Here is a 13,775-nt window from a genome sequence, read left to right on the forward strand (position 1 = left end):
TAAAGTACTGGATTTGCTTAAAGTGTTTGGGTTAAAGAAAAACAACCTAAACATCATAAAAATGTTGGCAGCCCCAAACTACTGTTCTTTTCTTCTGTTTTCATAAATAAAAATATTTTTCAAATATACCTTAAGATATAGTCTCTCAAGCTACATATTTTGTTTTTAAAGAATTTTTTTTTCTTCAACTGAAAATTCTGTTTTATTGTTCATCATTAAATTTTACATCACCCTATGAACTGGTCTTATTTGAAGATTCCTTAGCAGTATTAACATATTTTTTCATTTCACTTCAAAATTATTAGACTTACCAATTGAAAAGTATTATTCTAACCAAGTGTGCTAAGATATGAGGTTAATAAAATGCCTGCTTTTATCAGGAGTTTTGTTACTGTTTAGTCCACTTTCTACTGTTTTTCTCAATTTCAATACTCTTTTCATTTCATGCTTTTAACATTTACATTAAGAGAAGAATTGAATTTAAATCTTCCAACTAGCTTCATACCTAGGCCTTAGCATTGTGCCATGTAGATAGTTGGCACTTGATACACCTTTTGTGAATAAATAATCCGATTTTTCATTCTCTTGTTATTTTTGAGTTTATATTATGACAGAAGTTAAAGAATCCAATCAAACTGTTAAAGGGATATTGAGATAATTAAGTCACAGACTGAGTCCTCAAAAAAAAATTCTCCTGTAGATGAAAAATATATATGGTTGACATAAGGCCGGATGCAATAAAAACTTTGAAAGATGCAATAAATACTCTGCAGTAAGTATTTTGAATAAGTCTCAGTTATTTCAGAGGTTTGAGTATCCTTGATCTGAAATACAATTCCAAAATATACCAAAGTTCAAGACTTTTTGAGCATCTGAAGGATGCCACAAGTATAATTACACACCTGAACTCTTGTGATGAATTATAGTCAAAATTCAATTGCATTAAAAATATTGTATAAAATTAACTTTAGGGTAAGTATATGAGGTATTATGAAAAATACTTGTATTCAGACTTAATAAGATAGCTTTTTACATTTACACAAATATTCCAAAATGTGTAACACTTCTAGCCCCCGACATTTCAGACAAGGTTGCATCCTGTACAAAGAATATAAGCTATTAGACAATGTGATGAATGTATCAGAAAAAAGTAAGGCAGGATTGTAAATGGAATTGCATTCCATATAGATAAATATAATTCAATGCCTTTCTGGAGAGATTTTCCAAAAAAAATTGAGTTTTCAATAAAGCTCTAACACTCTGAAATTTCCTCGTATCTTTTTTTAAACTTATTCTATGTGATATCAATTATTGTACATTCACAAACTAGCATTAATTGTTCTGAACTTGAAATTATATTCTAAAATCTCATGGAAATATTAGTGCCTTTTACCGGGTTCTACATCTGCTACCATAAGTATGTACCATAGAAAAGAGTGGCTACAGTGATGTACATATTGGTATCTCTAATATTGGTAATGCTGGACCTTAGATTTTTTGAACTGAGGAGCCATAAGCTTTCTTATTCTTTTTTCCTCCATGTGTTATTAAACCAGACATTTATGGAAAACATATTTGGGAAACCTCATTTCTCTTGATTACTTTTTGTATAGAAATAAACTGTCACATTTTTCTTTATATCTAGGTCTTCCTTTGTGAAGTCTCTTCCTCATACATTGAGAGTGTTATAATTTCTAGTCTACTTTGTTAAGATAAATTTAGTTTAGGGTCACATGCAAGGTAGTAAAAATTTTTCAAGTCAGTTAAACCTTCCAAATTACTTAAAGAGTAATATCTTCAAAAGTAATTATTCTCATAAAACATTATTTTTAAACCATGTCCCTTTCTTTATGTTTTTTCCTGTTAACCAGCATTGACTCTTGAAAGTAGGATCCAAATGCCACCCTACAAATTAACCACTTGGAGGAAAATTCTATCTTCTTGTCATAAGTTTATTACTTACTATACATTAGCCTCCTTTATGTTGAAAGCTTTGCTTTCCAATTTCATTAGAGACTGATGCCAAACAGTAGAGCTAAAAATTCCACTGAGATAAATAAAACAAACAGTTTAATTTGTGTTTTACTCCCAGAGTTATCCCTTTGAGTATTATCTGGAAAACCTAAGATCTGGATTAGCACTTAAAAAAAAAAAAGGATATATTGTCTGAAAATAGGAAAAAGAAATTTTTAAAAAAGCAGGAGATAGGATACCCAATGACTGTGAGTTACTGTGTTTTTTTTAGCTTATTTTTTTTAATGGTTTACTTTGTATTTGTTATTTTTAGATATACATGATAGTAGAGTATATTTTGACATTTTAAATATACATGGAATATAACTTATTCTAATTAGGAAAGACAATTGAATTGCACATAACTTTCCTATGTTCACATATGAATGTATCACCAGTGAAACTCCACATCATGTACAACCAAAAGAATGGGATCCTAATTAGAATTACTGTGATTCTAAAGAGGTTTCTGAGATGATCTCTGAAATACAGCCTATTTGTAATGAGAAATGTATAATGTTTGTTTAGGCATAGAATAGTATAGATAGTACAGGAATAGTATAACAGTGGTTCTTTGTTGAACTGCTTTGATCAAAAAGTGAAAGCGTTGTGATTTGCGTAACACACAATGAAATAAAAAACTACAATGTTAGGGAATACTAATGTTAGGGTCATTTCATACAGTAGATTTCTCATTAGGATAAGTTGGTAAACAAAGCATGAAGAGTTGAAATATAACTTGAGTTTGGGAGATAGAAGAGTTCAGTATAAAATAATACTCTTGGTCTAGAAAGAAGATAGAGGGAATTATTACCACTGTCATCCACTCTCAGATTTTAAATAATAAATCATCATCTTTCTTAGGGGAAAAATATCTAGTACAAGTGTCCATTGGATTTTTTTTTTTTTTTAACAACTGGGTACATATGTAGTTTGTCAGTTAATGGGACATCATTAATCCTCAGTTAATCTATTCCAATTTTCAGCAATGTCTTAAATTTTTTTCTTATTACAATTGGATGAGATATATTAATATATGCATGTCTCTCCCACTTCCAAACCTTTTATAGATGATTTTTTTTTCCTTAGCTTCTCCACTCTAAACCATGAAAGAGCTCTTCATTACTATTTTGGTTCTTTGTCTTATTATGATATAGAATCAACAGAATGGGTAGAGATATGTGTCTGAAAAAGATAAAATTATTCTTACCAGATGCTTGTGTTTATGCTTTTGTGTGCATGTGACAAATTCAGGAATTGGTAAAGTAGAAGAGATCCTAGAAAATTCTGGCGAGTCTAAGTTGATGTACATGATAAAGAGCTTAGGAGAAAAATGTGAGAGTTGTGAAGAATTGCTAAGTGAAAAGCTTTGGAGTAAATGTAAGGTGTGAAATAATTCAGAAATAAAAGAATGCTGAAAGTATCATAGGGATAAAGTCATATAAAAATAAAAGCTATAAATTTATTTTAAAATTATTTCTGGTTATTGGTTTTTCTCCAAAACATGGAGGTACATTTCATATCATATTGAAATAAAGTTCCTAAACTTTCACTTTTCTTGTTTATATTTCTCTTTGGCACTATTCATTCAGAATTTGACAAATAATTTTATTTTTTAAATTTAATTGATTTTATTTTTTAATACACAACAACGGATTGAATTACAATTCTTATTACACATATAGAGCACAATTTTTCATATCTTTGTATATAAAGTATGTTCATGCCAATTCATGTCTTTATACATGTACTTTGGGGTTTTTTTGCATTACAATTTTTATTACACATATATACCACAATTTTTCATATCTCTGTTTGTATATAAAGTAGATTAACACCCAATTCATGTCTTCATACATGTACTTTGGATAATGAGGTTCATCATATTTCACTGCCCTTGCTAATCCCCTGCCCCCTCCCTTTTCTTTCCACCCTTCTTTCCTATCTAGAATTCATCTATTTGATGAATGCCATAGACCATTTTCAATAATGAGTAAACAGTACATCCTTGTGAACTAGATTCTAGGCGGGGAAATGTAACCCAAGCAAACAAGCAAATAAAATTGTGATAAATCTTATAATCAAAACAAATAGGGTGCTGGGCACGGTGGCACATGCCTGCAATCCCAACAGCTCAGGAGTCTGAAACAAGAGGATGGCGAGTTCAAAGCTAGCCTCAGCAAAAAGTGAGGCACTAAAAAACTCAGTGAGACCCTGTCTCAAAATAAAATTTAAAAATAGGACTGGTGATGTGGCTCAGTGGTCTAGTGCCCCTGAGTTCAACCCCTGATACCCTCCCCTGCAAAAAATAAAATAAAGAAAAAACCAAGTAGAGGAGGGAGATTATTTTTCACAAGGTTGTTATAGGATTTTCTGAGGAGATAATATTTTAAGTTCAGACCAGAAGAGTAGGAGCTAATCATGTGAAGTATGGGAAGGAGAGTGTTCCAGGCAGGGGGAAGAGTTTGCATAAAGATTAGAGGCAGGCAATAGCTTCTTTTAAAAAAAAAAATATTATTAGTTGTTCAAAACATTACATAGTTCTTGACATATTTCATACATCTGATTCAAGTGGGTTATGAACTCCCATTTTAACCCCTTATACAGATTGCAGAATCACATCGGTTACACATCCACTTTTTTACATAGTGCCATACTTGTTATACAAAATTACATATAAGAGGAGGTGAGGGGAAAGGAAAAAAAAAACAAGGGGGAGAAATGAATTACAGTAGATGGGGAAGAGAGAGAAGAGGGGAGGGGAGGGAAGGGGAGGGGGGATAGTAGAGGATAGGATAGTCAGCAGAACACAGCAATAGCTTCTTTTGTTTGAGATTCCTTCAGGAAACTGAATGATGTCTAGAGTGACAGAAGTATAATGAACTATGTCAAGAGTAGCATGAGATAGATGAGCTAGCTATATAGTCAGAGGCCTCATTTTACTGAGATTTTGTACCTCATAGTAAAGACTTAGCATTCTTAAATCACATTTAAAGCCAAAAAGAAATATGATCAGTTTTACAACTTGAACCATGTAAATATATCTTATATATACTAAAAGAAGATATTTGTGATTGACCTTGACTGGGAAGAGATAATTATAACTTTAAAGAAATAACAGTAGAAATGCAAAAAGTTGAACAGACCTATTTTGGAGGTTGAATTTGCCATGAATGCTCATGACTTATGTGTACAGTTTCATAAAAGGGTTACAGAACAAAGTTCTTCTGATTTGAACAGGAGAATGGTATTTTCCAAGAAGAGGAAGATGTACGTCATAAGAAAGTGGAGCCCGAATCTCTGTTACGTTTTCTCTACTGAAACATGACTTATACTGTGAACGTCTAGTGCGTTCGGGTCCCTGGGTAAGGGTCACGAAATAACCGGGACACAGGGGATGCAGAGCAAAGGCAGCAATTGCAACTGCATGCTGAGGTTTATTTGCAAGTTCCTTTTATATTCTTCTTCTAACAAAGCAAGCAATTCTTCAATAACACTTTGCCCACATTGCCCAAATATCATGCCTCAGCGGGTACACAGAGCTAAATTCAGATTGTTCCTGTTTATTTGATAAGTACCCTCCTAAAGTTCTTTGTAGACATTATCTACTCCCCTGAGCATGCATTTATCTATTCAGAATGTACTGTTCCCAGGACAAGTATGAAGGAAGCTTCTTCCTCTTGGCCAAACCATGCAGAACTTGTGACTTGTGATAAGGGGAAGAGAACGTTTCCTCCTCCTAACTGAGGTTTGCCTCAGCTGACCTAAATCACAGCCACAGCTCTTGCACACTGTCAGGCCTGAGGGAGCTAAACTCTGCACACTCGAACCCCAACATTATACACTGCTTAATTTCACAGTAATTTAGTGGGTAAACTTCTATCTTTTCATGTTCCTGGTTTTCTATAACTTTTAAACATGTTTTTCTGTCCTGACACAATATACCAACTATTGTTCTGATCAGAAATGATAGGATAAGAGTGCCATTTTTTCCCTTTCTAAAGTAAATATTAATATAAGTTAGGGTCACATTGTACAAAGGGGTTCTAATTAGTTTACTCTTAAATATCTTGGGTCTCATCATTCATCCTTTAAATCATATGATGTATTCAAGTAATTAAGTATTTTTGCCCAAATGTAATATCTCTTCCTATTTAACTTCATCTTTTTAATTTGACCCACTGCTCCAGTCTGTGGATATGCCATGTTTTAGACTGCTGTCTGGTGTTCAAAGATTTTGTTCCTTTACCATTTCCTCTGAAAATGTGATAAACATTTCTTTTATATTTTGAGTCAAATCATACATATACATATTGATCAAGATATGATTGAGAACAGATCTGTTTATAATGAAATTATAGATGTTCTTTCAGAGTGGTATCATTTTATTAATTCTCACTTTTTTCCATGTTATCACTCGAGTGCTTTACCTAATCATATTGTTATTTTATAAGTAAAGAAAGATATATCAAACATACTACTGATTTTAGATTTACCATACACAAATATTTGAACTGAATTACCTTGAGCCTGTTAAAAATTAAATTATATCTAATGAAATTAATTTGTTGTCAACTTATAATGTCAAATGTTATAAAATATTCTTAAAATAGTTTCTAAAATTATTGAAGACCAGTGTGAGGATTAGAGTGCTACAGAGAATAGAATATGCTTTTGCTATTGAAAACAAAATGTTCAGTAGATCATTCTTAGTCTTCTGATAACTTTTCCTTCTCTATGGTCTCAGAGATCAATCAATAAATGGTCACATTGTTTCTTTTTCTTTTTGGAATATATAGAACAGAAAAGTACATTTTCATTATGTTGGTATCTTGTGTGAGCTTTAATTTAGAGACTTTTCTTACTCTGGTAGCTTATATAAATAGGTTTATTTAGAGATCTAGACAGATTATCTTACTACAGATTTATTCCACTATAAAGTATGAAATCTTGGTAATAAATTTTTCTTTTCTAAAAGTAAACAAGGAAAACTATTTTAAATTATGACAAACAATGACGTTTGGATACATGATAAAAGGTAAATGGGGGGAACTAAAGAAATGATATTTTGAAAAGAAATTTGCTAGCTACTTATTTAATTTCTGGCCTTTTAAATTTCATGATTCTATGAATTAACTTATGATAGAGATAATGCATCTCAGATTTGACATAGTGTTTTCTTCTTTATCATTCTGAGGCAACATAAGGAATAAATACTTGTGAAAACCGAATTATTGAGAACATGCATTATTTTCTTATGGGTAGGATAAAAATGTGACATCTAAAAGACTATTTCTATGATTCAAATTGAGTTTGAAGTGATTTTTTCGCATGTGATGAATTGTATTGTCAGCAAGAAAAGATAGGGAAGTTATCAAAATAGAGTAAAATTCTCAGAAGTAGGAAGATACAAGAATCACACTGTAACTTGATAAGGATTTATAGAAAATTTGAGGTGGAAAAGCATTTGATATTTTTTTTTACAGATTTAATTGCAACATAGTGTTCTATGCTATTTTTGTCATATTTAATATAAAAATAGATTTAAATGAAAACAGACTCAACATTACCTAAAAATCACATCACATTTTGATATTATGAACTATAATCATTCTTGGTAACCTTAAGAAAAGTTTGTAAATATATAAAGTACAAAGACCATTATTGAGGTCTAAAGTACCCTGCTTATTTGTATCCTAGCAAAAACTAGTGATATTGTCATGTAAAGACTTAAAAGAAATTATCTTAGAGTTGATGAGTGAAAGCTATTTCATTGAAGAATAAATTCATGAACAGATAATACTTAGTACCTGCAATGAACAATAAAACATCCTAGCAATTTGAGTCATTGCAGAGACTTGTTTTCAATATGATAAATTAGAGAATACCATGTATTAATAATATAGATTTCTAATAATAATAATATAGATTTCATTAAATATATCTATATTGTGTGGTGTAGAGAGAAAACATATCCAAGTGGCTTTTATTAAAAGGTAGAATAAAAGAATAAAGGAGGTTTGAATCAGTGGACAAGTAAAAATACTGATGAAAATATGAGAATGATTTCTCTATTTTGAAATCCTTTTCTATGACTTTAATTCTCTTTAATTCTCATAGACATAAAGATCTTTATGAGAGCTTGCAGGGTGAAAAAGCTCACCTCCTGTTTTTTTTATGTATTAAATGAGCTAATATCTGTAAAGAGCTTAAAATAGTGGCAGGTGATAAACTCTATGTAAATTGTATATATACAAATATGCAAAAGCAAACATCTCAGAAAGATCTAGCTTCAAGTGAATATTTGCTAAGCTTTTAGAATTTAGATCAGTGTTTATTATCAAGGAAAGCACATTATCCTGCAAAAGTTGTAATGTACAAACATATATATCCTTTTATGGTCTTGGTTTTTCTACCTGTAACAGAGATAATTATTTGCCCATTGTTATCTGTCCTTTGTTCCCCCTTCTCCTCTTCTTCTTAGTAAGAGGCCTTCAATTTTATTCCAGTACCCCCTCCTTTTTTTCCTAGTTTAAAGACCATATTCCTTACCCTCTCCTTTGTAACTGTGAGTGGTCAATGAGATCTTAGTAGAAGTTATTAGTAGAATCTCTGAGAAGAGATAAGAAATATGATTGGGCCCTTTTTAAATTTTCTCCTCTTCCATCTTCCAGACTGAAATGTAGACAAGGTGTTTGGAGCTCTAGAATCTCTCTGGAATGATGAGAGAACTCTGAGGATAGAAGCAATGCATGCAATAAAATAGAGATGATTCCCTCATGACCTGATAAAACCTCTGGAATAGTCCTGGCTGGACTCAAAGAGAAAAAGAGAGAACAGTGTTAATAAAACATTACAATACAGACATACAGTTTACATTGACAATGCCCCCATTTTTTGATGAAGCTCCTCTTCAACTTGTTATTCCTCCCAGTCATATTTGATCCACTTGTATTTTTCAGATTTGTAATTATGCTGACCACCCCCACCACATTCTTCTTGTGTCACTGTTCCTCCTTTTCCAGCTTATGTTGCTGTCATCATTGTTCTGTGAAATAAACTTTCTTTCTCTGAATCTTCTTTTAGACTTTCTGGGCAAACACTATAGTGTGTTTCTTTGTTGTCTCCTTATGGCATTCTCCTGACAAGTCTCCTTTATCCTCCATCTCTTTTGTAGCTTTATCTAAGGTATATTATTAACTCTTAATAGAAGGACAGTTTATCAAAATATTACAGAAAGGGAGATTTTTAAATTTTTTTCTTAACTCTGCCTATTTTCCAGATTTCTTTTTAATTGATGTCAATTATAATATTATATATTGCATATGAAAGCTCTTTGGGAACTCTAAAACATATGAGATGCTATCAGTGCTTTTATTTTATTTTCACAGGATATTTATTCTTCTGTTTATCTTAAAAAAGCTAATGAACAGAGAAAAAATGTTTCTCCCATTATATATGGATTAAAAACAAAAGATATTGGCAGGAAATCAAAAAAATCAAGTCATCTCTTTCAAGAAGGTAAGTTATATAAATTTTAATTATATTTTGAGAATATATTTTGATGATTAAATAAAGCACTGCCCATTGGGAATAATGATTTGAACTCTAAATAAATACAAGAGTCAATGAAATATACAAATTTAGAAATTCCATGAATTTCAAGAACCTAATTTTGTGTAGATATTTGGAAGTGGGTAAATTGGATAGCAAGAATTACACTGATTGTTTTGTTATTGTATGGTTTTGTCAGTATTACACCTTCTTTGAGAACTACATGAAATATCAGATTAATCACAAATTTTGAAATTAAAAAGTGATATTAAATTTGCTTCAACTTTGTAATTATTTTTGTTATATAAATGAATATTATTAAATTTTGGTTGTTAATATGCATTCTTTTATTTTTAAAGATTTTTTAAATGAGAAAATGTTATAAGAGACATTCTTTTTTCTATCATCTTTCACAGAAATATTATAAAGCCCTTAATTTGAAAATCAGTTATCTCAAGGGATCCTCTTTAATTCTCAAATGCTTAATTCTTTCTATTTTATAAAATTTCATGTTGGTATCTTTATCTTGATTATTTTCTTTTCTTGCATGTAAAACTGGTCACTTTGCTAGATCCACATTTGTCAGTGACTTGTTGCTTATTTTATCTGTACATCATTATTTTCATGTACTTCATAAAGCTCTATGTCTTTTATTTAAATGTAATTTTATTTTTATATGACATTTTAAACCTTTAGGCTTATAAACCAAACTGGAATTAAAGGAAAAATCGGAGTCCCATGCCACATACCCTTCCACTCATTCCTTTACTACTCCAAGGCCATTTAATTCAATAATTTTATTATATTAAAATTAAAAGTAAATAATTTGAGCTTAATCAGAAAATCTCTTTTTCAAATTTAGATTTAATCTATAGGTTTCTACTATGAAAGATTGAGATTTTATTCTCTTATAATTCTCCTTAACACATACACTTACCTATAACCTTCTCTCTTCTCCTAATAGAATTATAACATCACTATTTGGAGTTAACTAATATTTCATTTGTATTTATTTTGACTAAGTAAATACTGCTCACAGCTGGGCCACATTATTTTAGGAATAAATTTGTTTTTTTATGCAGCTTTTTGTTGAAAATGTGTTTTCAAATCTCTTAGACCGTTCAAACTACTGCCAATTCAAATATACCCACATTTTTAAAAAAGATAATCCTTCTGGATCCCATCTTTTTACTCTTTTAGTTTTATTGCTGTACTTCCTATGACAGCTGTTATCTTGGCACTTCCCTTCCACCATAATCTTGAGAGTTTATCTGTCTCTCTAATCTATTGAAACCCTTGTTTCCAGGATTCTATATCATGTTCTTTCTTGGTTTGTTTTCTTCTTTTAATGAGAGGCCTTCTCTATTTCTGAGAATTTATGCATAGAGGTTAAATTTTTTAAAATTTAAAAGCCTAAGCTTGTCTTTATGCCACACTTAATTTGGTCAATTATGAGATTAAGTGCAATTAAATACAGAATGTTTTTCAATTTTCTTTCTTTTTTTAGAATTACTTCCTTGCTTTCTGGATACCAGTGTTACTTTTGGCATCCATTGCCATTTAGTTCTAGATCTGATGTGTGTGAACTTCTGTTTGTTGTTGATTTTCACCTTTCACTGTAAATAAGCAGTTTTTATGTCAGGTATTCAAGTATTTCATAAGTGATTTGTCTCAGTTTTAGTTTGATTAGCTGGGTTTTCTCTCTATTCAGTTTATTGTGCTTTTTCAATCTGAAAAATTTTGTCCTTCAGGTCTGGATATTTTTCTTATATCATTTTTCTGTTAAACATCCATAACATAATCTTAATTCTACAGTTTTGTAATATTAAGCACTTTTATATTTATTGTACAACAATCATCATCCCCCATCTATCTCCAGAACTTTTCCATTTTCCTCAACTGAAGCTCCATACTCATTATACATTTACTTTGATCATCCTTGGCATTCCACCTCCTGGAACCACCATCTATTTTCTTGTCTGGAATTTGATTACTCTAGTTATCTCATACAAGAGACTTCATACACTATCTGTTCTTGCGTAATTGATTTTTGTCACTTAAGGATTAAGTTTTTAACCTTCATCTGTGCTTTATCATGTATCAGGATTTCTCTCTTTTTTAAGGCTGAATAAAATTCTTATGTATGTATATAGCCTATTCTGCTTATCCACTCATTCACCAATAGACACTTGAGTTTCTTCCATGTTTTAGCTATTGTGAATAATATTGCTGTGAACACAAGTGTGGAATATGTCTTTGAACCCCTGCTTTGGGAGGATCTTGCTTAGTGTCTCTTCTTTCTTTCCTTCCTTCCTTTTTCTTTCTTTTTTTGATATGGGGATCATTATGGTGTCCATGTTCTAAAATTCCTAGGCTCAAATGATCCTCCAACCTCAGCTTCCCAAGTAACTGGGACTGTAGGTGCATGCCACTGCATCCAGCTTTGATGATTCTATTTTTAATTTTTTCAGGAACTATTTTCCGTAGCAGCTTTACCATTTTATGTTCCCACAAACCAGTGTATAATTGTACAAATTGGTCCACATCTTGGTCAAAACTTGTAACTAACTAATTTCTCATTCATTTATTTATTTTTTATTTTGATAAGAGTTCTCACTAAGTTGCAAAACCTGGCCTCCAACTTGCAATTCTCCTGTCTCAATATCCTGAGTTGTCTGTAGTACAGGCATGTGCCAACACAGCAAGTAACAATCTTCTTATTTGATTGTTTATTTTAAATGTGGTTAATAGTAGGATTTCTTATATATTTTGGATACCAATCTGTTATCAAATAAATGATTTGAAAATGATTTCCTTCCACTGTGTGAATTGGCTTTTCATTCTATTAGTAGTGTCTGTAACATACAAAAGCATTCTAAGTCCAAATTATTTACTTTTAATTTTATTGCCTATGCTTTTTGTATCATATCTAAGAAATCACTGAGAACACCAATCTCTTGGAGCTTTTTCTCTATTCTATGAGTTTTATGATCTTTTTTGGTGGTAGGGGAGTCAGGGATTGAACCCAGGGGAACTAAACCACTGAGCAACATTCTCAGACCTTTTTAAATATTTTATTTATTGGTAGGGTCTTGCTGAGTTGCTTAGGGCCTCGCTAAGTTGCTGAGGATGGCTTTAAACTCAAATCCTGCCTCAGCCTCCCCAGCCTCTGAGATTATAGACATGAGTCATTGTACCCAGCGAGTTTTATAATTTTAACTCAATGTTTACGTTCTTCATTCACTTTGGATTGATTTTTTATAAAAACTATGATTTGAAACTCACTTATTTTCATGTGGATATTCAGTTTCCAAAGCCCTAATTGTGAAAAAAGACTTCCTACCCACTGAATGTTCTTGAAACTTTTATTGGAAGTCATTTGACCATATATGAAATAGTTTATATCTAGGCAGTCTATTCTATTCTATTGGTATAAGTGTCTTTTGTTATTCCATATGTTGTTTTAAAAATATATTCATTTTAAATTTATGTATAAACATAAAATTGTACATATAAAAGGGACACCGTGATATATTTTAACAAATATGTATAGTGTAATATTTAAAAAAACATATATATCTTCTCAAACATTAATTATTTCTTTATGGTGAAAACTTTCAATATCCTTTCTTCTAGCTTTTTGAAATGCACAGTACATTATTGTTATCGTTGTACAATAACCCCAGAATTTCTTATTTCTATCTAACTGGGATTTAGTAACCATAGATCAATCCTTCTCCTTCCCTTCTCCTACCACACTCTCCCTGCATCTTGTACCCCCCAGGCTAGATTTTTTTAGATTCCACCTCTGAGTGAGATCATGTAGTACTTGTTTTTCTGCACCTGCTTTATTTTACTTAATATAATGATCTTCATTTCCATCCATGTTATTGTAAATGACAGGACTTAATTCTTTTTATGACTGAATAGTATTCCATCATATAAATGTACCAAGTTGTCCTTATCCATTTATCAGGTGATGGACACATAAATTATTTCTGTTTCCTGGGTATTATGATTAATGATGCAATGAATATGGAAGTATAGATATCTCTTTAGAATACTAATTAATTTCCATTGGATATATATCCATGAGTGGGATTGATAAATCTTTTGTTGTTGTTGTTGTTGGACACCATACCTTTATTTTACTTTTTAAATTTTTTTATGTAGTGCTGAGGATCGAACCCAGGGCATTGCACATGCCA

The 13,775-nt window shown here is 31.3% G+C and overlaps 1 protein-coding gene across 1 annotated transcript in view; it reads left to right on the forward strand.

The window, feature by feature from the left end:
• Nucleotides 1-13,775, forward strand: part of Lrriq3 (leucine rich repeats and IQ motif containing 3) — a 162,601-nt gene that overhangs the window by 99,796 nt on the left and 49,030 nt on the right. Inside the window, exon 6 of the mRNA XM_076862816.2 lies at nt 9,405-9,534. Within this exon, the coding sequence (XP_076718931.2) occupies nt 9,405-9,534 (130 nt within the window). The remainder of the gene's footprint in view (nt 1-9,404; nt 9,535-13,775) is intronic.

The sequence above is a fragment of the Callospermophilus lateralis genome, chromosome 7, assembly GCF_048772815.1.
Source record: "Callospermophilus lateralis isolate mCalLat2 chromosome 7, mCalLat2.hap1, whole genome shotgun sequence".
Classification (NCBI taxonomy): Eukaryota; Metazoa; Chordata; class Mammalia; order Rodentia; family Sciuridae; genus Callospermophilus; species Callospermophilus lateralis.